Genomic DNA, 25,777 nt, shown 5'->3' with positions numbered 1-25,777 from the left:
GTTGATAAGAAAAAAAATTCAGCATATTTGGAATTGACCCTCCATCTCTGCTGGGCCTTGGCTGGTGGCTGGTGTCAGGCGTCACTGAGTGTCTCCAAGTTAAACAGGCTCAGCGCTCTCACAAGGTAGTGTCAGAGTGGCTTATGTTATAATCTGGGAGATTTGCAATTATATCTTGTAAAAGGACCATTTCCTGAGATGATGGGTAAAGAGGGAAAATCTAACCTGTTCTCCATGTGTCACAAACATGTTTGGGATTTAACCTTGACCGAGTTTCCCCTTAACTATTCTCCCCCACCACACACATACACACACACACACACACACACTGTTGTGATTTGAAATGAATTCAAAGACAATAATTTTCCACTGTAATGATACCCAGGACCTACTAGTTTGAAAGGTAAGGATCGTGTTGCACACAGTCACGTGGGTTGTGCTGTAAATGCAGTCTTCCTAATTATGTGCCCTTCTGAAAGTGCCCTGACATCGACCGTCAGGGCACACCAGGGTCAAGTTCAGGGCTGCACTGATTGGTTTTCCCAGGCCACTGCGATGGACTGAGGAGCTACTTGTAATCCAGCAAGCTATGCAAAAGGGTTTTTGATTTGTGGCAATAATATTCAAATTGTTGAGTCGCAATCATGTTTCCCGAGTTTCCTCTGAATTTGACAGTCAAACAAACCTCATTTAACCTCATTCAAACCTTCCCGTTCCGGACTTCTGGAACCGGGTCTGGCTTCTCATCTTGGCTCCTCTCCTTTGGAAGTTTGACTCCAGAAATGCAATACCCAGGGTTCCTAAGACCCACACATGGATTGCTCCAAGGTCAGGCAGAGAGTGGAATTAGTCTAAATAATTCACTGCATCAGGATACAACCACTAAGCTTCTTTTAGATTTATTTTGAAACCATAAGTCACAAATTTCAAATACTCAGACAAGCTTTTCCTGAAAACATGACATCATTTGCTTAAATAAAATAGACCAGTATAATAACAGTTTTGTAGAATATGATTGATGCACAGCTGGACAATAAATAAATCAATATTGTCCAGGTGGTCCATAGATCAGACACCCAGAGGCTATTAGATGTGCAAGAAACATTTTCCCTCCAGGAAGGAGGAACCCAAGGTTGAGGAGAACTCTCATAGTCCCGGACAGAGTGACCCCAGGGAAGGAGAGATACTGAAAGAGTTCACAAGCTCATCACAGAGTCCTCAGGCCAGGGCACCCGTCAGAGGAGACTAATTCCTTCCAAGAAAGGACCTATTTCAGTGTCTCTGCCACACTCCCTAGCTGAGAACAAAACACAAGTAGTAAAATACAGCAGGTAGCTGGTCATTTCACTTCCTGCCGTCAGAGATACAAAAGGCTCTCACTGCCACAGATGGAGGGAGGTGATGGATAACACACAGGTAGATGACAAGCAAGCAGGCAGGATTAGAAAGAACAAATTTATAATATCCATAGGGTATTGTCTGGAAGGGATTGTGAGCTAAGCATGGAGATTTTCTTTAGCTTTTTTTTTTCTTAAAATTTCTGCACTTTTGCTTGTATACCTAAGCAAATCTGGTTTAAGATTTCTGCAAATATTTCTTTTTCAAAGTAACTCCTTTCCTCCTATCAGGAGATATACATCGCAATATGCATAGTGTGTGTGTTTTCTTGCCTGGGCAAATTCGCGCTAAGCTTTTTGATTCTTTTTCTAACTTTCCCACTTTCCCCTTCTCCCAGAAAATGCACTAGAAACTTCTCTTTCAGAAAGGATGCAAACTTTTGTTTGCAATCTGTCTACAATCGTTTATCTGACCAAACTTATCAGCCACTAACTGCTTATTGCATTGAAAGTCAAATACCGATTCATTTGGAGGGGATATGCCACAGTTTAGGATCTTTTAAGATTCGAAATGAAATGACTTGTGCTCTAAGAGATTTATAAATCAAGATTGCTAGTCTATAATACAAGTTAACTCTATTTTGTGGATATTTCAGTTACAGAAACTATATTGGGTAGAATGATGGACGTCCCTCCCCAGCACATGTACAAGGTCAAGTCTACCTTAAAACTTAGAACACGACCTTATTTGAAACACAGTGTATTTGGAGATGTGATTAGTTAAGAAGAGAAGAGCTCACACTGGCCCAAAGTGGACCCTAATCTAATGATTGCTGTCCTGTTAAGATGACCTGGTGACACAGAGGATACACACAGAGGAGGCCATATGAAGAGGTGACAGAGCCTGGAGTGATGTGTCCTTAAGACAAGGAACACTGAAGGCTGACAAAAACCACCAGAAACAAGGAGGAGGCAAGGAGGAATCCTCCCTCAGCCTTGGCACCATCTCGATCTGGGATTTCCAGTCTCCAGAGCAGTGAGAGAATACATTCGAGCCCAGCTTGCAGAACTTTGTTCTTGTAGCTCCAGGACAGTACACAGAAATCAGGGCCAGAAGCTGCATGATGGAGGGCATGTGAACTTGTGATTCCAGGGTCACTGGGCACGCTCTTGTGTCCCTTCTCCCCAGCGGCAAAGTCCATGGGCAGTGAGGCATTGTAGAGGAAGGTTGGTAACTCTTGAGCTCCTTTGAGGAATGACCCTCTTTGTGAACTCACATTCCAAAGCCAAGAGTAATGCTGTAGGGTTCTTGAGCTCGATAGAATGTATGGTGTACATAGAATGAATGCATGTATGGTGACTCCAGGGCCCCCCAAAGCTGGGATGCCCATCCTTACCCATCGGTTGCTTCCACTGCCTCTCTCGGTAGAGGAAACCAACCCCTCTAACAAATGTGAGACGCTGTTTAGAGGAGAGGGCAAATGAGATGAACTGGGGCTTTGTTTTCAATATTCCAGCTACTTATGATTATGTACATAACAAGAAACCAACCTAAAGGCAGCTTTGCAGCTGAGTGATCATTTATTGCCTGTCTCGCTCTTTGGGAAATCGGCCATGTCTTATCATAGGGGAGACACAGGTATGGAGCAGTCCTGGGCGGTGGGGTGAGACTGGGAAGTAGGCTTTGTGGGGAATGCTGCAGCCGTCTGCAGACTACAGACCACGGGGCTAGATTCCACCACCCCGGGTTCAGTGTCTGCACAAAATGGTATGCATTCCGGTGATCCCCAAACCCAGAAGCTCCCAGGTCACCCTGAAGAACAGAGGGAACTCTGAGGGCATTAGTAAGGAAGAATGGGAATGGAGAGGTCAAAGGGAAACAGTAGGCGCCAGCCTGGGAAACCCTGACAGGCTGCAGAGAGGGGACCACATCCAGAAGTAAGAGAAGAGCCGAGTGTGAAGGCAGGTGTGGGTGTCCCCTCCAAGGCTCACTTTGAAATTCAATTGCCTCGTGACAGTGTTGAGAGGTGAGGCCTTCAAAAGGCAAATAAATAGATTAAGGTCAGAATCACAGATTAGATTATCTCCAGGGTGGGTCTGTGGTAAATTTGGGTCCCTCTTGCCTTTCCTGTCTGGCTCAGGTGTGCTTGCCTTTCCTTCCTGTCATGTTCTATGAAGTAGGAAGCCCCCCCCCGCCAGGTACTGGTGCCACGCTCTTGGACTTACCAGCCTCCAGCATTGTAAGCCAAATAAATGTCCATTGTTCATGAGTTGCCCAGTCTTGATATTCTGTTACGCAGCAGAAAACAGTCTCAGACAGGGAGGGAATGAAGGGGGAATAGACCCAGTCTTTCCTAGAGAATCCAAGTGGTCCTTTGGTGATTCGAATATACTTACAGTGACTATTTCCTTGAGTTTTATCTTTTGTCCCCTGTTCTGATTTTTTTTTTTTTTCATTTGTCCTGGTAGGTGCAGATAAAGGCAAATAGGTGTATGCTGTGGTTTAGCAGGAGTCCCCAGAGTCTGATATTTTGAAAGCCCTTTGTTTTCTGCAGCTATCTTACTTAATCTCTTTTACACATTTCATTACCCGAATGTCTGCTGCCACTTTACTGTGGCACTTTATAAGATCTTGGCTGTAGAGTTATAAGTACATCCCTGTAATTCCAAAATAAATGTTGAAATATGCAGAGAAATAATAGGAAAATGAAGAGTGTGTATCACACAGACCAGAGTTGTTTGGAGAAGTCAGTGGGATCATGTATAGACACTCCTCAATAGGACCAGGTTCTGATAAAGCCACCCGTTCAGGAGAAAATTCACAAGTTGAAAATGCATCTGATACGCCTAACCTGCTAAGCATCTCAGCTGAGCAACAGAGCTGACTGGGAGCTGCGGATCACCAGCCTGGGAAAAGTTCCAAATTCAAAATTCAAAGTACAGTTTCTACTGAATACATATCTCTTTCACACCACCACAAAGTTGAAAAAAATTGTAAGTCAAATCATCCTAAGTCAGGGACCATCTGTATATGAAGCGTGTAGCAGGTTGGATCAATCAGGAAAGAGAAAGCACACAGTAGATCAGGGAGAAAAGTTTTATGTAAAACTTATTAACTATGATAAAGTTATAGTTAATAGCTATAGTTAATAGATATAAGGGAACCTATGGTCCCAAGGGCTAAGAGGGAGGGCATCCCAGGTAGGAGAGGCTTGGGTGGGGTTCAGATCTCACTGGGGAAGGTGTGGATCTGGACACTGGGAGGGATCAACAGACTGGAGCTGATCTAGAGTTGGTGGACAAGTAAAAGACCACCCCCTGGAAGGTGGGTGGGGCCAGACATAAGCAATGCCAAGTGTAGTGGAAGACTGGACTCCAGGGGCCTTTGGAGGAGATAGCTGCATGCAGGCGAGGGGGTTATGACTCAAAGGGAGGGTTGCTACAGAGGACACCAAGGCCACGCTGGGCCACGCTGGGGCTTTCTGTTGGCAGCTTATCATGACCCTGAAGCTGCGGGATTGCCAAGGGATCCTTTTCAGGAACCACGGCCCAGGCAGGCTCCACCAGAAGTCTTCACCTTCATGTGATTGTCTCGGGAGGGTCTCAAGAAAACTTCATCCTACAGTGTCCCTTCTGCCCCATCTGTTGAGGGAGCCCAACCTAGTGCTCAATTTAAAGGAAAAATGTTTAGAGGAATTCCATTATTTATTACAGAGCAGACATGAAAGGGTGCAATGTTTAAAGGCAATAAATTAACTTATGCAGAGAAGTTGGCAAGGAGACTGGCACATAGTAAGCCCCCGGTTTTTGTTAATAATATTTTTAATTGAAACATAATACATGTATGTATTTCTGGGGTATAAGAAAATAATTTGGTCCACGTATACAATATATAATGATCAAATCAGGGTAATTAGCATATTATTTTTCCGGTACCAGGGATTGAACCCATGGGCACCTAACCACTGACCCACATCCCCAGCCCATTTTATTTTTTATTTTGAGACAGGGTCTCCCTAAGTTGCTGAGGCTGACTTTGAACTTGCCATTTTTCTGCCTCAGCCTCCCCACCGTGGGATTATAGGCATTCACCACCACACCCAGCTAAAATATCAATTGCAAACATTTAACACGTGCTTAGTTACAAGCTGTGAGTATTATACTTCTGATTTGTGAATGTGAATGCATTTAACCTACTTGGAATACATTGAAAACTTAGGTAGCTGTGTTAATATTTGTTGCGGAATTTATGGTTGTGTATTATTTAACTAGTCACAAAGTTGAGAATAGGTGTGTAAAATATTTCTAAGTGCTAATTCTTATTTATTGTACCTGTTTCATTTTTTTTTTTGTCCAGGTCTTATACAATATATTAATTGCCTTCACAAAGATGCATAAATTCGAAGACATAGAACCTGTCGACATTTTGGCTGGATGTGCTCGATTCATCATTGTGGGGTGTGGGGGAGTAGTTTTTGGCATCATTTTTGGATTTATTTCTGCGTTTATCACACGTTTCACTCAGAATATCTCTGCAATCGAACCGCTCATCGTCTTCATGTTCAGCTATCTGTCTTACTTAGCTGCAGAAACACTCTATCTCTCTGGCATCCTGGCGTGAGTACAATCCAAGTACCGAGTCTCATAGTCAAATAGAGAAAGTTTAGGGTCACAGAGGGTGAACCCAGGATCTGGAAGAGGCATGACTTCTGCCATTACTCCCCAAAGGTCTTGCAAGATTTAGGATATTTTTTAAGCTTTTGTGAGCTCCGATTCAGGTCTTTTGCCAAGCAAATATTCTCTCCAAAATTTGCATTTGATCCCGCGATTTGCCTGAGGAGGGCTTAGCAATTACCACACCAATTTAGAACTCACAGCAAAGCTGGTGCAGAGGAAAGCCGGGGAAGTTCAAGGTTAAAATCCATCTTGGAAGCTTTTTAAATTTACTGTGAAAATTTAATTTTAAAGTAGAAGGGAGCCAGGCCACGGAGAACCTCCATTCCTGGCCTCTACTTTCTGCGGTTCCTTTCAAATCACGCCATAGTTCCACGACGCTTCAGTGTGGAATGAAATTATGCAGATGGGATAAGACTGGAAATACAGATTTCTTTGTTCTAAAGAAGACATTTTTGAGATGTTTATCTTCATGTCCTTGTGAACTTGATATGTTGTTCTTAGACTGAGTTGTCTCAATTTGGCTCATTAAAATTGATCATGTGTTTTTCTCTGTGACATTGTCCTCATATCCAATGCTTCAGGCAGAGATATTTAATTTTATTGTGTAAGAACACCTCTATCAAGTAAATATAAAAAATAGACTCTAAGCATTTATCCTTTTCTCACCCTAAAAATAACCAAAACCATCAAGACAAAGCAAAGTTCTTTCATTTCCCCATACTTGCTAAATGACTGTAGAACAGAAGCATTTGAAACAAAAGAGTAGTCCATCACATATTTGGAGGACATTTGTTTAGGTGGAAGAAATCAGGGTCTTCCTAAATTATTCTAACAAACGGAAGTGGATTTATTTTGGTTTAAGGAAGAATAAAGCAGACAGTGAGGGTTGGGACTGACAAAACTATCAATGAGGGAGGAAAGGTAGAGAAATGTTCTGCTCCTGATTTGCTGGTGTGAGTTGCCTGCCATTTTCTTATGTGAAAGCCACTCCATATCCACTTTCTCTACCACACTCATTTTCTCCTTAGGGAGAGGGAAAGAGAGAAAATGTGTGGACGATCTGTAGGCAGAGAAGGGGAGCAGAGGGGGTGCTCTTTCTGGATAAAGACTTGCTTCGTGTATCTATGGCTTTGCCAATGAGGAGGATATTTTGTGGAAGAGTAAAACTTGTTGCTTCTCTTTGAAATTCTGCTCCCATTGTAGAATCACAGCCTGTGCGGTGACAATGAAAAAGTATGTGGAAGAAAATGTGTCCCAGACATCTTACACGACCATCAAGTATTTCATGAAGATGCTGAGCAGCGTCAGTGAGACCTTGATCTTCATCTTCATGGGCGTGTCCACCATTGGGAAGAACCATGAGTGGAACTGGGCCTTCATCTGTTTCACTCTGCTCTTCTGCCAGATCTGGAGAGCCATCAGTAAGAGACAGCAGGGACCCAAGACTCCTACCCAGCTTGTTTTTTAGTTCCCTTATTCCTTTCTGCAATATAAAAATGTAAGCAGTGAGTTGATGCTGACTGGTTTTACTGGTTAGGGGAGTGTTGGCACTGTGTAGTGACCAGGAATGTTTTCTGTTTGCTCCGTCCATCAGCTCCAAGTTATTAGTGGCTGGCAGATAAGGTTCTGCACGGAAGCTACGAGGAAGCAGAGAATATTTTCTCTTTTAATTGAAGACTGAACTTTTACATCTACACATTTAAATATAGCTCAGTAAATGTATCCCTTGCACTTCACTTCTTTGCCAATTTTTACCCTCTTGCACCTTAAATCAGATAAAGATTATAAACTGTGGGTATTTACACATTTGTTACAGGATAAGTGAGATCTCAATTTTGTGTAAGGGAAATACACTTACATATTCCTCTAAATAGCACAACTAATTTGAGGGTTTAGGGCACAGGTGTATAGCAAACAAAGGGCCAGGAAGTGAATCTTTATTTTAAAAAGAGCTCAATCTTAATTAGTAAGGACAACTATAATTGTAAATGACCCCCCCACCTTGTAAAGTATGCATAATTTTTGAAACTGAGATTCATGACTGCTAATTTATTTTGTACATTTATATTTTAGGAACCAGAAAAAATATATTAGGTACTGAAGTACAATATTTGTGTTAGAAGCGTATTTTCTAATGACTTTGATTAATCTTTTAAAATCAATTACTCAAGGAGAAATGAGAAGTGACTGAGAACTTACATTGAATGTGTCAATTTCAGATTAACTTAGGATGAATTTTAGGATCTAGGAAAGAATAAGAGGGCAGAATTATTAAAATATTCATAAAAAGAGTGGAATATATATGCCTACAGGGTCCTTAGTGGAAAAACAATTCAAGAGACACTGTACACCTTTAAAATCTGAAATCAAATCCTGTCATGGTTGTTAACAAGTCATTTGAACTTGGGCAGACATTCATCTATTCAAAAATCTTCCTCCACCACAAAAAGTTTTAGATGTCTTTCAGTTCCAATATTCCACCAATCTACAGGGAAATAGCGTGAATGTCAAGAAAAGTAACATTATGGAGCTTCATCCCAGCCAATAAGAAAAAGAAAAAAAACACAGGTGAAGATTAATATTGTGGATATATCAACATCATTGACCCTTAGTTGACCATCTCACGTGACTCCGTAATCTTATAACTGAGAGAACTGATGGAGCCACCACTAATAGAGGGACCACCTTGACCACATCCCAGTGATTGACAGTCGAGCAGGTGTCCAGAATCCACTTCTCCCACTCATGGCCTATTCTCTTTCCATCCTGACTCATCATTGCTAATAATAGTATTATGACGGATTATAATGCTCTTGAAGGCTTAGAAATGCAAGGCCTTATTTTATGTGATTTATGGATATTAAGTTTGTTTAGTCTTTTTGTCTGTCTTCTAAGGTGAAGACTGGCGCCCTCTATTAATTTGTTCTGCATCTATGGATTCAACCAATCACAGATGAAAAGTCTTAGAAAAAGAAACACCTTCCTGCACCCAACATGTACAGATTTTTTTTCTAGTCATCATTCCCTAAATAATAGAGTATAGCAACTATTGATATAGTATTTTATTAGGTATCATAAATGATCTAGAGTTGACTAAAAGTATCCAGGAGAATACGCAAGTACCATACCATTTTATGAGGATTCTGAGGGCAGGAAATGAACAAGAAGTTTGCCCAAGTTCACATGACTGGCATGTAGAAAAACCAGGACAAACCAAACAAAAGGAAAAACTTTGAATTCTGCTGTCCTTTTTACTACCCAATGTGCCTTAATAGAGGCTGGGAAGTCTGTAAAGTCTGTGTGGTTGGAAGTCCATGAGTATGTGGAGAGACTCATTCCACTGAAATGCAGCCTCTCCTTTCATCAGTGACAGCTTTCATGGAGGGACCTTTTCTATGAGGAACCAGCACATTGGTGGTGGCTAAGTCCTGTGGGACACATGGGGAGGGAGAATCAGTGTGGTAGAGAATACTTCCACGCTGCCCTACCCTTCAACTTCAGCTTAAGAAACTCTGGCAAAAGAGTCCCCAGCCCCAGCCCTTGGGAGCCTTCTCACTTATTTGCATTCAACCCCCAAAACAAGCAGAGCCAGCCATAAAACATTCAGTTCAACTTTAGAGGCCCCGGTCACTAGAAAGCAGAGAGCTTTCTCACATTGGAATCCCAGACCTCTTTTGGGAACCCAGTGAGAATATGAGATAAAAAATATTGATTTTCCAAATAACATCCTTGCTTTAACTAAGTTTGAAAGGCATAGCAATCTTTATGAATATAGCTTAGAAACACCACTTTGTGCAAAAAGAAAATCAAGATTCTATTATTTTAAACACACATGTGCACAGCACACATGCCAGGAAGTCATCAGAATAGACTTCCAAGTTGAGGCACCACTGTCTCACCAGTCAACAAGGGAAGGGCTTCCAGAGGGTTCCATTTGGAATGGGCGTCCTTGGGTGTGCTGGAATCAGGTTGCCTTGTTGGAGGGCAGACAGGGAGACCTCAGCCTCTGCTCACCTGCGCTTGATCCCCACCCGCTCGTGGCCCCTGCTCTAATATGTATCTCCCCCTTTCCAGGCGTATTTACCCTCTTCTATGTCAGTAACCAGTTTCGGACTTTCCCCTTCTCCATCAAGGACCAGTGCATAATTTTCTACAGTGGTGTTCGAGGAGCTGGAAGTTTTTCACTAGCATTTCTGCTTCCTCTGTCTCTTTTTCCTAGGAAGAAACTATTTGTCACTGCTACGCTAGTAGTTATATATTTTACTGCATTCGTTCAGGTTGGTAGATTTCTTCAATGTTTAAAAATAAATAGATCTCCTCAGGACTATGTATTTAATTTTAAAACTACAGATAAAGGGAATTTATCTGGTTAGATCTCTGTTCAATACCCAAACAAGATTCCCAAGAATGTATAGGTCATGTTCATGGTCGGCCACTAAATTCTCAAATGTGATGCCTTTTCATCAACACAACACATTAAGAAAATATCCCTGGAGAACAGGTGAAGAGCTACTCTACTATATATCTCTGAAAAGAAGATTCCAATTGTCACTAGAGAGCAAAAGTTTTTCTTTTTTGTTGGCATCAGCTCTCAATGAGCTAATGAAATGTTATTTTAAGGGATGAAATCAAGTTCTTTATGAAAATACAGATAATATGAATTTTTCTTTTTTTGGATGATTTATAAGTTTTTATTTCTTATTTTTTTATTTATACAGACTGCATTTTGATTCATTGTACACAAATGTGGTACAACTTCGTTTCTATGGTTGTGCACGATGTAGATTCACACCATTGGTATAATCATGCATATACACAGGGTAATGATGTCTGTCTCAGTCCGCCATCTTTCATACCCCTGCCCCCTCCCCCCTCTCATTTCCCTGTACGTACTCCAAAGTTCCTCCATTCTTCTCTTACTCACCACCACCCCCAAAAGAATTAAGAACTAAAGTAAACATTGAAGCACATATTCAGGAAAAGTTAAAAACAAACACATACCAAGGGGTCATTGCAATAGTTTTCATAATGAGTATGTTGTCTGTAGTGATGGTCTTCATCTCAGCACAACTCTTCATTTCATTGTTTATGATCTAGGGCATCACAATTGGTCCTCTGGTCAGGTACCTGGATGTCAGAAAGACCAATAAAAAAGAATCCATCAATGAAGAGCTTCATACCCGTGTAAGTTATCTTTTTATAATAACTAATGAGTTCATAAGATGTTTCCCATTTGTTGCCTATGAGAATGTTCTAGAGATGTGATGAAACTTGGGTACATGTCACTAGACTTGGAGCCTCTTTCCTCCTTCCCTGCATTAAAAGTGACCCTACTAGTTTCCTATTATTGCTAGAGAGAATCAACACAAGCTTAACAGCTTTAAACAACACAAATGTATTTTCTTGGTGTTATGGATGTCGATGTTTGAAAGGGGTTGAAATCAAGATGTGGTGGGGCTGTATTTCCTTTCTGGAGGCTCTGGGGGAGAATCTGTTTTCTTGCATCTTCTAGCTGCTAGATGCTTTCTGTGGTCCTTGACTAGTGGCCACGTCCATCCACAAAGCCAGGATTAGGTATCTCTCATGCGGCACTGCTGGTTCTCCTGCCTTCCTCCTCCACACTGTGATAGCATTGGGCCCACATGGATAATCCTGAATGTTTTCTCTATCTTAAGGTCAGTGGATTAGCAACCTTAAGTCCACTGGTCATCTAAGTTCTCCTTTGCATATAAACCAACATATTCACAGGTCTCAAAGATTAAGATACAAACATCTTTGGGAGGCCATTATTCTGCCTACTACGTTCTGCTCTCTGTCCCTCCAAAATTTGTATCTGTTCCCACCTGCAAAATACATTCAGTCTCTTCAAGTACCATGGAAATCTAGATCCATTATAGCATCAACTCCAAGTCCGTGTCTTATCTAAATCACATCAGTTCAAAAGTCCCAGGTATTGTCATCTCAATCATCTATATCAGGGACTCTTGATAAAATCCAACTTAAGGCACAGTTTCACCTCAACCTGTGACAGTCAAGAAACAAGCTGTCTCTTCCCTAATTATACTGGAAGGACAGTCACTGGATAACAGGAATTGACACTCCTTTTCAATAGGGGGGAAAATGGAAGTGAAAATGGAGTCATGGATCCCGAGCAAATTGCCAAGTCCTTCTGAGCAAATTCTATTTGGTTTCAAGGCCTGGAAATAATATTCTTAGATTCTTTACCCTCTGGTTCTCACTCTAGCCTCTGAACCATACTTCCGTTATGTAAAGGTAGCATACCTTCCCAGCTGAGTGGTTTCATTGGCCAGTTTCTTGCCTATAGGATTGTGGACTCCAACAGTCTTCTTTCATTCTACTCCTTCTTTCTCCCTTTCACTTCAAGCTGGTGATGTTTCCTCAAGGTCCAACACAAAAGGAGAACCAGTAGGAGAAATATGAAAAGATTTGTTCAAGGAATTGGTTATTCTCGTTGGAGCAGGTTAACAAGCTCAAATCCATAGGACAGACCAAGGTGGAAAGGCTAAAATTTGTGGCATCCATAAGCAAACTATCTCATTTGGGAAACCTCAACTGTGTTGTAAAGACCTCTCAATTGACCAAATCAAGCCACTGAAATCATCTCAAATTATCTTCCTTGCTTAAGGACAATTGGTTATGAACTTTAATCACATCTACAGACTCACAACAACATCTAGATTTGGTTTTGGTTAAATAATTGGGGACTTGCCTACTCAATTTTATACTTTAGAAGAACTCTCATAGTGACTAATGTTCAAAATTGTCTTACTTCTAAAATAATTGTTCCCTAGGAATATATGGGATCCTCTGTTGTTGTTTTTTAGACATTTAATGGGGGAAAGTACAAAGATTACAAATGTGACTTAGCACAAGTTTTTGATGGGACTCCATTCAGGCGAAGATAAAGATGCACTCAATCTGGTTTCTACCTATTTGAGTTCAACACAATGCCAAGAGAATGACATTCTGTATGGCTCCTGGAATTGAGAATTAATGTAGGGAAGATACACACAGAGAGAGGGAGATGCTTTAGCTCGTTTATTAAAGAAAATTCTGAAATCATTTCTTGGTTGTTATGCCCTGTGGGGCAATGGATGTGCATACCAGCAATTGGGAGTGCTTGGCACGCTTGCTGTTCAGGAGATGCAAGCTTTCAGGGGATGATTGGGCTGAATATCTACCACAATTCTTCTGTCTCTGAAGGGTCACAATTCTATGGAGGAAAAATAAATGACATCTTCCTAAATCAACACTGAGTTTCGTAATAGCAAAAATTACTTGAGGAACTAGAGTAATTTAAATTCCAGGAAATGAAAACCAAAATTTTCAAGGTCATTTGAAAAGATTTAAAGTGATAGAAAGTGTTTTGAAATACGTAGTGCCTTAACCTTACTGTAGATTTTTTTTTTTTTTTTGTATCTTTCTCTATTTGGATTCATTACTTTGAGAAATAAGGCAATACACCTAAATCAGTAGAACCTGGATATATCACTCCTTTATCAGTTATTCAGTTATTTTTTTTCTCAAAAAAGTTATCGTTATCCACAGGCAGTTTGTCAATTAAGTATTTAAAGAATAATTTAGAATTTTAATTTGTTTTTCAAAAATAAAATGTCAGAAACCAGCATAGACTCCAGTGATTTATAATTTAAATTATTTAGAGATTAATTTGTAATTATTTTAAGTTTGCATTTTCTCCTAAATTCTGTAAACAATTGTGGATGAAGCAAATATAGTATAAGTGACTTGAATGTTGAAGTGTAAATACATAGATTAAAAAATGGGAAATATAGGTAAATTGTCTTAATATATGTTATTGTAAGAGAGTATCTGAAGAATTGTATTTTGAGAAGCTATATAAATTGGATACTAGTATGTTCTTTTTCTGGCAATGGAATTAAAAGTAACAGTTAATTATTAGACTTTGCATCTACATATTTTCAGTAATGAGAAACTTCCCAGATCATTCTAGGTAAGTATTATCCAAAGCAAATGCCAGTTACCCTGTTTTCATTGCATACTAAGTGAATTATCAAGGAGCTTATCTACAGAGTCTTTCAAACATGAAACTCATTTGGCGTATATGAAAGGCCTGGCATATTTTCATTATTTGAATAGAGAGGAAGAAAGAGGATATGCTTCAGGAAATTAAAGCCTCCTCCAGTTTCCAAAGTGTATTAGCTTTCCCCGTGTGTCTTTTAGAGTTTGCGTTTCACCAAAAGTCATTTTCTTCTGTCTTGGCTTTGGCAGCTGATGGATCACTTGAAGGCTGGAATTGAAGATGTGTGTGGGCAGTGGAGCCACTACCAAGTGAGAGACAAGTAAGGCACTCATGGTTTCAGTACTGACAAAGGATCCTTGGGAAATTTGGAAGGGGATCAGGAAGATAAAGGAGCCATTCCATCCTAGAAGCCTTTGGAAGTCTTGGATATGTCCAGCCTAGAAATGAGATGTCTGCTGAAAGAGGCTGTAAACTGAGTTTAGGTTGCTTGAGAGAATCACTACTACCTATGAATGGAGATTAGAAAAGTTGAAGTTTAAAACAAGGACAAGATTCCCCCAGATAAAAGCAGCCGAGGCATGGAATGACTGGCTTCCTGAGGCTGTGAAGGGAGTCTGCTGTACCATTAGGGATCCTGGGGCAGAAGTTCCTCCATGGTGGTGGAAATTCTTCTGCCATACCTCACACTTAGGAACTCATTCTTTTTCCAGATGTAGTCTAAAGAAGAAAGATTGTGGACTTTTAAGTTGTGAGTCATTGGTAGCTAAAGTTGTGGGCATGTGTGAGATTATTTTAAGTGTGTAAAGGGGATGCTGATGAAAGACAAGGGCTGAGGACTCCTGATTATTTGGGGTTAGTAAGGAAAACAAAGGATGTGGCCTGGGAGGCTGGGAGGGAAGCAGGAGTGAGCCAGGAAATGGAGAGCACCAAGGAACCACTCAGCATATCAAGAGATGCAGAGGCCAGTGGGGTGGGACCACAGCAGCCCCTGGAGTTGAACTTAGAAGGTCAAGGTGGGCTCAGCAGAAAGAATGTCAGATGGGTCATGAAGGCGGGGGAGCTGATCACAGTGGATTAAAGAACTAACACGAAGTATAGCCTCTTGTGGAAAAGGGCAAAAAACTAGAAGGTCAAGGCAGTGACCCTGTTAGAGCAAGAGGTGCCATGGTCTGAGCCAAACAGATCCCCAAGCTCAGGAAGTCAGCCCACCACACCTGGAGGAGACTTAACTGATGGAGTCCACCTTCCTCCCAGATCAGGAAACCCATCACCAGATAATAAGCCAGCAGCTGGGGCAGTTACGCTGCCCTCCAAAAATAAAAAATAAAATAAGAAATAAAGCAGCAAACTTCTCTGCGAATGTGAATTGATGGAAAATGTCGCAAATATCAACTCCAAACAAATGGGCCACCCCAAAGGCGCCACAGGCACTCAGAACGGGTTGGCCAGGGGTTACTCACAATAGTTAGCTTCCATTAATATCTAGCCATTTCAGAGTCTCCAACATGCAGACTGTTGGGACGTATGTGGGATTTTTTTTCCTCCCCCTTAATTGTCAAGATTCAAAATGATCTGCAACATAATGGGGGCAAAACTACTGTAACTACCGGGCCATTTAAACTCAATGCGTTCTGGCTGAAAAGGCCAGTGTTACTGTAAGTGCAGCAGCTGCTCTTAGGAGCCATTAGAGTGGAACACTTGTCCAAAAGCCTCAGCCCCTCATTTCTTCTCTTACAATTGAAGCCAAGCCTCCCCCGCATCTCTTAGGCACACTTTTTGCCTAATTGTGTGGCTTGTCCTTTTTTTGTTGAGTTGATTTTCAATGTATTCAGGGCAACCAGCCATTCTTCCTTTATTTAAAAAATGCACAAATACTATGAATTGTTCTTTTTTTTTTTTTTTTTTAAAGTGTTCCAGCGCGATGAATTCCAGGCACTGATGTTTCTCAGCATAAAGTTAAGCAGTAGTTTGTTTTAAGAAAACTGTGTACTTGGACAATACATAGAGATTAAAGATTTCCAAAATGTTTCATTTTTAGGTTCAAAAAGTTTGATCATAGATATTTGCGGAAAATCCTAATCCGAAAGAACCTGCCCAAATCAAGCATCGTTTCTTTGTACAAGAAGCTGGAAATGAAACAAGCTATTGAGATGGTAGAGACTGGGATTCTAAGTTCTACAGCTTTTTCCATATCCAATCAGTAAGTCATATCTGTTTTTTTGATCTAGGCATTAATTGTCAGAGTTCTAGGGGGCACTAACTCATGGTTCCATTTTAAAAGTGATACCAGAGGGAAGAGGCAGAAAGATGAGTGTGTTAGTCAGCTTTCTGTAACTGTAACAAGTACCCAAGATAACTTAGCTTATGAAGAGAAAAGGTTTTGGAGGTTTCAGTCTATGAATGATTGACTAAATTTCTTTTGGACCTGTGGCAAAATGGCAGCAGAGTATGGCCAGATTATTTACCTCATGGTAGAGACTTGAAAGAGAGGAAGAGGTAATGGCTGGGGTTCCAGTATCCCCTTCAAGGCCATAACCCCCATGATCTGAATACCTCACTTCTCAAAGGTTTCAAACCTCCTAATAGCACTATGGCCTGGAGACGAATCCTTTAAGACGTAGGTTTTTGGGGATGCTGACCCAAACCATATCAGTAAGGACAAACTACAAAACTAAGATGGAAATCTTGGCATTTTGTGGTTTGGTCCAGGCTCAATATATTTCACTTAGTTTTTGAGAAAAATTACTTTCTAGCAAAATTTGCCTCCTTATAGTTATATGATACTTTCCTTTGAGAGGGAGCAATTACATTTTTAGAATGGCAGTATAAGATTTTCTCTTTTCCCTCTTGACCAGAAGTCTCTATCTTTCAACCCCATTCATTTGATTCTGCCCTTCCTACCATTGTGTTTTTCTCCCCATAATTCATTTATCTACCTCTCCTACATGAGGAAAGACAAGTTGCCTTTCTGATTTGCCAACTTGGATTTGGGGATATATCTATCAGCTTTGTGTTACTACAGTGAAATACCTGACACAAGTTACTTACGAAGTAAAGAGGTTCATTTTGGCTCACAGCTCAGGAGGTTCAAGGCCTAGGTCTGGTAGCTGCATTAGTTTGGACCTCTGGAGAGGGCAACAGACTATAGCATGTCAAAGTGAGTGCTCACAGCTCATAACAGTGAACAGAGAAAAGAAGAAACTGTGGTCCCACAAACCCCTTTGAGGCCACATCCTCAATGACCTAAAAACTTCTCATCAGACTCCGCCTTTTGAAAGTTCCCAGGGCTCTCCTTTTATCACCACCCTGGCCTTTGGGTGGACACTCATCCAAACCACATAGGACTGAGTGGTGGTATCAAAGAGGTGTGATGATCAATGGGCTATTTAAAGAGAAAGCTGTGTTTGCAGATGTGTCTTAAGGCAAAGGTCAGTGTGAGACTGTGAGACTGGCCTGGAACAGGAGCAGGTAGCTGGCTGGCTTCCTAGTGAAAGAGGACCGTAGGCGGCTGACGTGGAGACAGGGTGTGGGCAAACGTGGTCCCTGCATATAAACCCATCATTACAGGATGAGTTTTTTGAAACAAGGTGTTTCTCTTGGACCATCTGCTAACCAATTGACCCAACAGTTGGTTAGATGTTTTCAAAAGTTGTTTTAACTCTGTGATATTTAACAAGAGCTCCTTCAATGTCCCACGAATTAATTTACCTCCCAAAGATGTCCAGTTTTCTTCCAAGGAAGGATTTATGAATTGGGAAAATTAATCACTTCATATATTTAGAGAAAGGGACACTAACCCCTCCGTCTTGTCTTCAGCAGATGAAACACTTGATCATGAGCTCAATGACATTCTCACACTAGAAAAGCCAGTTGAGAGGAAAGCTAAGAATAGGGAGCCATATAGCCCTCACTGAAGTTTGAGTGTGATTTCTCAGACAACACTTTCCTCCCCTACCTGCTAATGAATCAGAAACACCACTTCCTTTATAACACTGCCTGAGAAAAATCTAGATTCCCTGAGGATAGCAGTATAAACAGAAAGCTTTCTGCCTTATTTCTTAGTGAGATTGTTCTTGTGGCTTGTTTGTTTTGCGCTGCTCATTACATGACTTTAAGGAAACTTCTGATACTAAAAGGGGAATGTGCTAACAAATATTTATTGGCAATGCTGGACTGAGCCTGCGTGGAGCCAGAGGCAACAGGAAAAAATAAGGAACTCTGATCCTGTTTGCATTTATAATGTTGATAATTTATTCATCCAAGATTTTTTTTTTTTTTTTTTTTTTTTTTTTTTTTTGCATTTTCTAAAATACCACATTGAAACCTTACTGAATGACTGGTTCCTCTTTACATTTTGTACCTGAGCTCCAGTGCTGCTCATTAGGTACCTAGTGTGTACCATGCATGGTGAAAGCAGACTTAGATCCTGCTGTTGTGAAAATCATACTCTAGCAGGGTCATGATATTAATTTTTTTTTTTTTTAAATTGCATAATGTGCTATTACAACTATAGGGAGCTATGTCAGTATGTGAGAGGAGAGGTGAGCATGCTGGTCTCCTGGAATGTGACCTGCTCACTGAAGGATGAACTGGAGTTAATGCAGCAGTGGAGGAGGGCTGGACAGCTAGCTCCAGGCGGCTGGGCCATTAGCAACTTACTCTGTTGGCTTGCTCTCCATTTATATGAGCACTTGGTCTAGGAATGTAGGGGTACTTATCTCAAATGAGAATCAGTCTATCATGTGCTAAAACGTATTTTGAATCTCTGTGTTACATTGGCCATAAGCAACTGCTCCACATTCAAGGGGACTTTAAACCAGCTTTATTTGGAGTCCCCTCCCAACCCCATTCCCCTGGTTCAATTATTTCTTCAGATGTTGATTCAAGATTAGTAAGAGAGTCTTACACAGGTATGAAATGTTTCTGTCCTACTATATCCCCAACGAGTTAATTAACTTGGGTGAGAGGGGATTTTTTAAAGCTGATATTTAATGCAGGTTTAGTATTTAAATTGCATTTATTTGATCTCATCAGAAATCTGTAGGACATCAAGCAAAAAGGAATTCCTCTCCTGAGATCAAAGCGGCTAATTTCTTAATAAACAAACCTTCATACAATAATAGGAAAAAGAAGTGTGTACTCAGCTCGCTTTTTAGGAATCTGTATGAGATGATAACAACAAAATGTACATATATTTTTTTCTTTAGAAGATTAAGCAATTGTTCTACCAAAGGTTTAGATTTCCAAATTCTGTGATCTTCAGGAGAAGGCTACCGCCAGGGTTGTCTGCAGGACATTTCAGATGGTGCTGATTCCACGAAATCCCGTTGCTGTTACGTTGTTTAAACATCAAACCCATTCTATGGAATAGGTGCATACTTTCATTATTATTTCAAATTAATTATTTCATTATTATTTTGAATATGAAGTAGCTCATCTCACCCATGAGTGATAAGTTATTTGAAATTCCTAGAGGACAGAAGCTCAAAATGATAAAAAATGTGGCAGCTTTAAAAATATTTTGATTGATGTCATAGAGGCATTAAAATATTTATAGATTTATTGCCATAATGGACTATAACTATATGGTCTCCAAGTATTATGCTTTAAAACTCCCAAGTAATTTTAACATGTCATCTATTTTTAAAGCATAAAATAGTTTCACTGTAGTTTAAGAACTTTTTAATTGCTCACACATTGAAAGGGTTCACCGTTTCTGAATTCTTGTGGCAATTCTGGGATATAGATTCTGATGGGATATTTCACTCCCATAATTGAAAGTGGTATTACAAGGAGTAAAGTCATCTTCTCACCCGTGATTTATTCATTCTAAATGCTAGTAGACACCTGGGTGATCTCCATGAAAAGACTCAAGAAAAAAAAGGACTCAAGGTAGACAGGCACACAGAGAAGCTGATGGGCAGTGGCAGGGCGTGGTGGGCGGGGCTTCCAGCCACACTGTTCCCGTGGACTTCAGGCCTGCACTATTAAAGATTCATGTATTTTTCTAAACAAATCAGGACATTATATTCGATCTTTGGGAATTCATCCTGGGCAATGGATATGACATCTTCTAGATTCCATAGTTGAATTGAAGCCACATTTACATTACAATGGCATTAGAAAAAAAAGAAAAGAAAGAAAGAGTTAGTTGGACTGGGTATATAAGTTAGTGGTAGAGCACTTGGTGTGGTTCAATCCCCAGGGCCATCAAAAAAAAAAAAAAAAGTGAAACTTGCATCCAAACACATCTGGATGCAGATTTTCCTAGTTTGATTTTAGTGACCATGAAATTACCACAGAACTTTTATTTAAGGTGAAGGGGATTTCCTTTATGGATAGCAAATGAATGTTCCAAGGACAAGAGTCTTGGAGTTGGTCATTTGAATCATTTGAATCATTTCTTACTCAGTTTTTCTAAGGAGTCTATCTTTTCTGTGCTTGTAATTTGAGCATTCCAGGAATGATTTTGCTAACAAAGTGGCATTAAAAATTTCGAAAACCTCTGGGCATCACCCCACTGGAGTTGACCACACCTCTGTTTGCTGCTGCATCTTCTCAGTGTGGATCAGGGAGAGGCCGTACCTTGGAGACGCCCTAATTACTCATTCCAGCCCTCAGCCTGAACCAGTTTAATTAAGTCTGGTCCTTCCCAAAGTGGTCAATTATAAACCAGGGAAAGTGCCAGCATAGCTCTATTGCTGCATTAAGTTTCATTTTACCATTTCCTTTATCATTTTTTTTTTCCTATCTGTTTGTTTTATTATGAACATAGAAAATGGAACTGTTTGACTAACTGGTGTTTCTGTTTAGCCGTACTTTACACCGACCATAATGAAGGAATGTGTTCAGATTGTGAGGGTGTGTAGGTGTACCTAAGTCAAAATAAATTTTATTTGAAGGACATTTACACAGTAGGATTCAAATGCCTTGATAATAATGTTTAGATCACCAAGGCTGGTAACTGAATATCAACAGAGGTGACATTTGCAGCTTCAGATTTTTCTCTATCTTAAGATAGGGAACCTCTGATTTCAATAATTCTGTAGAAAGGGCATTAATCAGTCTAACAGATAGCATGGCTAAATAAAATCTTGGCATCATGTGATGTCCGGTATCCAAGTCCTTTAAAATCTGTTTCCAATTGCATGTTACTTTTTAAATGTCCTTATGATTTATGACCTAATTTTGGGGGAAAATACCTAAATGTGACCTGTACTGGAACTAATAATTATCTCTGTGATCAATTATTTTAGAAGTGCACGTAAGTAGATATTAAAGCCATCGGTGCACTTAAGTATTTAATATAGCTGCAGCTAGAAAAAGCAAACATGGAGTCAAATAACCCATTAGTGTTCATAGTAAGATGTGAAGGAAGATGATGATATTAAAAAAAAAAAAAGACTTAGCTTGCTCTTTTTCTTTCCTTCCTTCCTTCCTTCTTTCCTTCCTTCTTTCCTTCCTTCCTTCCTTCCTTCCTCCCTCCCTCCCTTCCTTCCTTCCTTCCTTCCTTCCTTCCTTCCTTCCTTCCTTCCTTCCTTCCTTCCTTCTTTCCTTCCTTCCTTCCTTCCTTCCCTCCCTCCCTCCCTCCCTTCCTTCCTTCCTTCCTTCCTTCCTTCCTTCCTTCCTTCCTTCCTTCCTCCCTCCCTTCCTCCCTTCCTTCCTTCCTTCCTTCCTTCCTTCCTTCCTTCCTTCCTCCCTCCCTCCCTCCCTCCCTCCCTCCCTCCCTCCCTCCCTTCCTTCCTTCCTTCCTTCCTTCCTTCCTTCCTCCCTTCCTCCCTCCCTCCCTCCCTCCCTCCCTCCCTCCCTTCCTTCCTTCCTCCCTTCCTCCCTCCCTCCCTTCCTTCCTTCCTTCCTTCCTCCCTCCCTCCCTCCCTCCCTCCCTCCCTCCCTTCCTCCCTTCCTTCCTTCCTTCCTTCCTTCCTTCCTTCCTTCCTTCCTTCCTTCCTTCCTCCTTCCTTCTTTCCTTCCTTCCTTCCTTCCTTCCTTCCTTCCTTCCTTCCTTTCTTCCTTCCTCCTTCCTCCTTCCTCCCTCCCTCCCTTCTTTCCTTCCTTCCTTCCTTCCTTCCTTCCTTCCCCCCTCTCCTCCTTCTCTCCCTCTTCCCTTCCTTCCTTCCTTCCTTCCTTCCTTCCTTCCTTCCTTCCTCCCTCCCTCCCTTCCTTCCTTCTTTCTTTCCTTCCTTCCTCCCTCCCTTCCTTCCCTTCTTCTTCCTTTCTTTCTTTCCTTCCTTCCTTCTTTTCTTCCTTCCTTCTTTCCTTCCTTCCTTCCTTCCTTCCTTCCTCTGATGTTCTATAGTTACATACTACTCATATAATAAAAAGTTTTGAAAAATCACTGCCAGTAGATTGTAATCAAATACACTTGTCATATGAGAATTCTTCCCATAGCAGTGTCATGACGTGAAATCTTCAGAGGACAATTGCTCATTGACTGCTATCCTGGGCGTGACCTGGATTTTAAACTCTTCCAGGGGTTCATGGTGCTCAGTATCTAAGAGCTGACTGAACTTCATAGTGTGAAGGGTTTGATTCCCTTTGTTAAATATAAAATCCCTGAAGGTCCAATTCTAAGATAAACATACGGATGCAGCTTTCATACTTCTTAGGTCAGTGCTACTCAAAATGTGTTGTGTGGACCGTGTTGGTCTTGTGAACTGTCTGTCACCTGTCCATAATGAGATTAAATACAGAACTAACAAAGAGTCAAACTCTGAGTCATTTTATTTCTGTGTAATTTAACAGTAAAATATTTGTGTTGCATTTATGGTATCATTTTCTAATAATTGATTTTTATTGTATTGCACCAACATGTCAATTCATAACAGATTGGTGGGGGGAAATTACTTGGTTGTCACCTTAAAACCCTCTTTAAAATTGGGTTAGAATAATTACCACATAAAAACTACCAGGGATTATTTTTGAAGCTTCAAGATATATACTCTGACATTTTGAATCAATTTCTAAACAATAATAGGAAAACTTATGTAAAGAGGTGTTCTGAAATTTAGGATTATCACCGGTACAGGGCCCATTGGTGTTTTTGTGGCATCTCTTGACAAAGTGGGAGAATAATATTCCTTTTCCTCTAATGATGTTTCCAGGGCTCAGAGGATACAAGGAATCAAAAGACTTTCCCCTGAAGATGTGGAGTCCATGAGAGATATCCTGACACACAACCTGTACCGAGTTCGGCAGAGGGTGTGTATAAGTCATCTGCCTCGCCCCTATTGCTTGTCCTGGGAATGATTCCTTCAGGAACCTGTTCTTGTTTGCATGTCCTCTCTAAAGCAGCCACTTGAGAACAAGTTTTCTCTGCTTAGTTTGGAGAACAGGAAGTTAATTGTTATGTTTCTGCTGCAAATTTGGCACCTGTAGAATGAAAAGAAATGCAAATCCAGTTGCTGTCTCTAGGGGTCAGGCTGCCCCAGCCTTGCAGCCTGGAGTTCTCCAGAACCAGTAGGTCTTCCTGTCCCCAAAGGCAGATAAGAAGTCAAGCTCCTCCACCATACCACAGACAGGTGGCACCAGGACACTGAGGACAGCAGAGCTACCTCAGTGGTTTGAGCTACAATAAAAGAAAGTTGAAGTCATTTATGTCAGAATATTGAAACAATAATACTGCAAACCAGAATAAAAAGAAATGCATTAAGCATCCTATTTTTCAGTTTTGGAAATGAGTATGAAAACTGTAGTAGATGTCAGCAACTAGGTCAAAGTCCATGCAAGAATATTTCTGGGGTTAATGGATGAGTCAGTTCTTAGGAAGTTTTGGCTGAATTAAATGACACATACACTGACATCATCCATTTAGGGGTTATTTTACTTTATTTTCCAAATTTGAAGACTTAATAGTCCATCCTAATTCTTGGGTATGATGGTGATACCCACGTATGCTCATTGTGAGGGCCTTTGTCTTTATGGGTATGTCATAGATGATAACCTTAATTGGATCAAAAATCATATCATCATAGCTCTTCAAGAAGAAGACACTAAAATTAGTGAAGTTGAGGGTCTGATTTATGCAAGGTCTCAAACCCAGTCCAAGTTCAGAGGTCATCTCTTCTGACTTCCTGACCTACTCTTTCCATGAAAGCAGACTTACAATCCAGTAAAAGTGAAGGTCTTCCGGCCCCCCGTTTCCATGATCAGGGGGCTGTGTTGGTGAAGGGCTGCACCCCGGCTGAGGGAATGTAGGTCACCATCAACGATAGCTGCTTGAATTCCACTGCTTTCTGGTCATTCCAAGCGAAACCGTTTCAGTAAGACTATGGCATCCTGCCTCAGATAAACAGATAAGCACTTCCTCTTAGTGAGAGCCAAAGGGTATGCATAGGCACCACCAGGTACCTGGTGCCCAGCCTGAAAAGGATCAGGGAAAGATTGAGAAATGGATGCGGAGATCATGAAATTCAAACCCAGGCTAAAGAGTTACACTGCCCACCATCTCTTCTTGACTTGAGGCAGGTTCCCAGGAAGTCCTCTTCCTTCTTCTTTTTAAAATGTCCTCCTCCGACTGGCCTCTGGAGTTCTCCCTTCTAACGTAAGTGGCGTCTTCCTTCCTTATTCCTCCCAATTGAGCACACTGACCGCTTTCTACTTACAGGATCTGCACATGAGCACCATGGGGATCCAATGAGGAAAGCATAATTGATAAGCAGAGGGTGGTTACAGCTGGGGGATTCCTTTTGGCCTTCTCTTTCAGTACTCTCATGAGTGAGGCTCACTCACCACTTCTATCCCTTCTTGTCTTTACTTTCTAACTCTGGCTTTATCAGGGTCATGAGAGTCTCCTCTTCTGCACAGTCCTTTGTTCTCTTAAAGGGAAAATCACCCTGGAAATGCAACCCAGAACAACCATACTCTGTCTCGGGAGCAAGCTACATTTTTACTGATCAGCACAAAGGGTATGCAGAAGCCCCCTGAGGTCCTCCAGGCTGGGCAATAAGTCCAGCCTGGTGACTGGGGTGTTCCTCACCGTCCAGCTCTTGGAAGAGTTCATCTTGGGAGTCAGGAGTCATTTGGGAACAGAGCCAGCATAAGTGCAGGATTTGACTCTAGGTGATCCTCAAACACAGTGGATGTGGCTGTGTCCTCAGCCAACTCCTGTTTGAAGTCCTTTCCTTCAGCACATCCAGGATGGAATCTACGTGGGTGGGGAGGGTGAGGGACCTCTGGAAATTCCCAGTGGGACAACCACACAGGAAGCTCTCAGGAATGCAATGGAATAGAGATAGAAAAACACTTCTTCTAAATTTCTAAGAGAAGAAACTTCTTAGATGTAAAGATTGGTTAAAGGTTAGTTTGCTGTCCCTAGGGTGGCCTATGGGGTCAGGTTACTTTCAGAGTTTCTGCATATTTTTAAAAGGACAACAGCAATTTGTTCAATTTCTGTTCTCTTTGGGAAATAGTTAAGACACATCTATAATGGGCCAGGCGTTAGGAGCACTCAACTGAATAAAACAAAGTTCTTTTTTTCCCATAAGACTCGAAGGTTTAGTGGGAAATTCAGGACTTTAACCAGTTACCAACAAATTCACAAGAGGGCAGATAGGGAAGGAGAAGAGGGAAGAAACTGGTATGTATACTAAATGCATAGAAACTTCTGAGCTCTCTGCAGAAGACAAAATAAACAAGGCTCAAGGTTGGTGAGGCAAAATAGAAGAGCCAATGTCCAAATGTTAAAGTACAGTCTCCTGGGTCTGGGCATAGGAATCGCTATTAGCAACATGTGTATACATGC

At 41.1% G+C, this 25,777-nt stretch overlaps 1 protein-coding gene across 1 annotated transcript in view; it reads left to right on the top strand.

Moving 5' to 3' along the window:
* The window catches only part of SLC9A4 (solute carrier family 9 member A4), a 66,276-nt gene that overhangs the window by 27,694 nt on the left and 12,805 nt on the right, over window positions 1–25,777 (top strand). The window contains exons 3-9 of the mRNA XM_079110360.1: window positions 5,695–5,954; window positions 7,218–7,435; window positions 10,089–10,291; window positions 11,112–11,198; window positions 14,286–14,356; window positions 16,076–16,237; window positions 23,139–23,235. Coding sequence (XP_078966486.1) covers window positions 5,695–5,954; window positions 7,218–7,435; window positions 10,089–10,291; window positions 11,112–11,198; window positions 14,286–14,356; window positions 16,076–16,237; window positions 23,139–23,235 — 1,098 coding nt within the window. The remainder of the gene's footprint in view (window positions 1–5,694; window positions 5,955–7,217; window positions 7,436–10,088; window positions 10,292–11,111; window positions 11,199–14,285; window positions 14,357–16,075; window positions 16,238–23,138; window positions 23,236–25,777) is intronic.

The sequence above is a fragment of the Sciurus vulgaris genome, assembly GCF_902686455.1.
Source record: "Sciurus vulgaris genome assembly, chromosome: 14".
Classification (NCBI taxonomy): Eukaryota; Metazoa; Chordata; class Mammalia; order Rodentia; family Sciuridae; genus Sciurus; species Sciurus vulgaris.
This window is presented reverse-complemented; position numbering and strand designations above follow the sequence as displayed.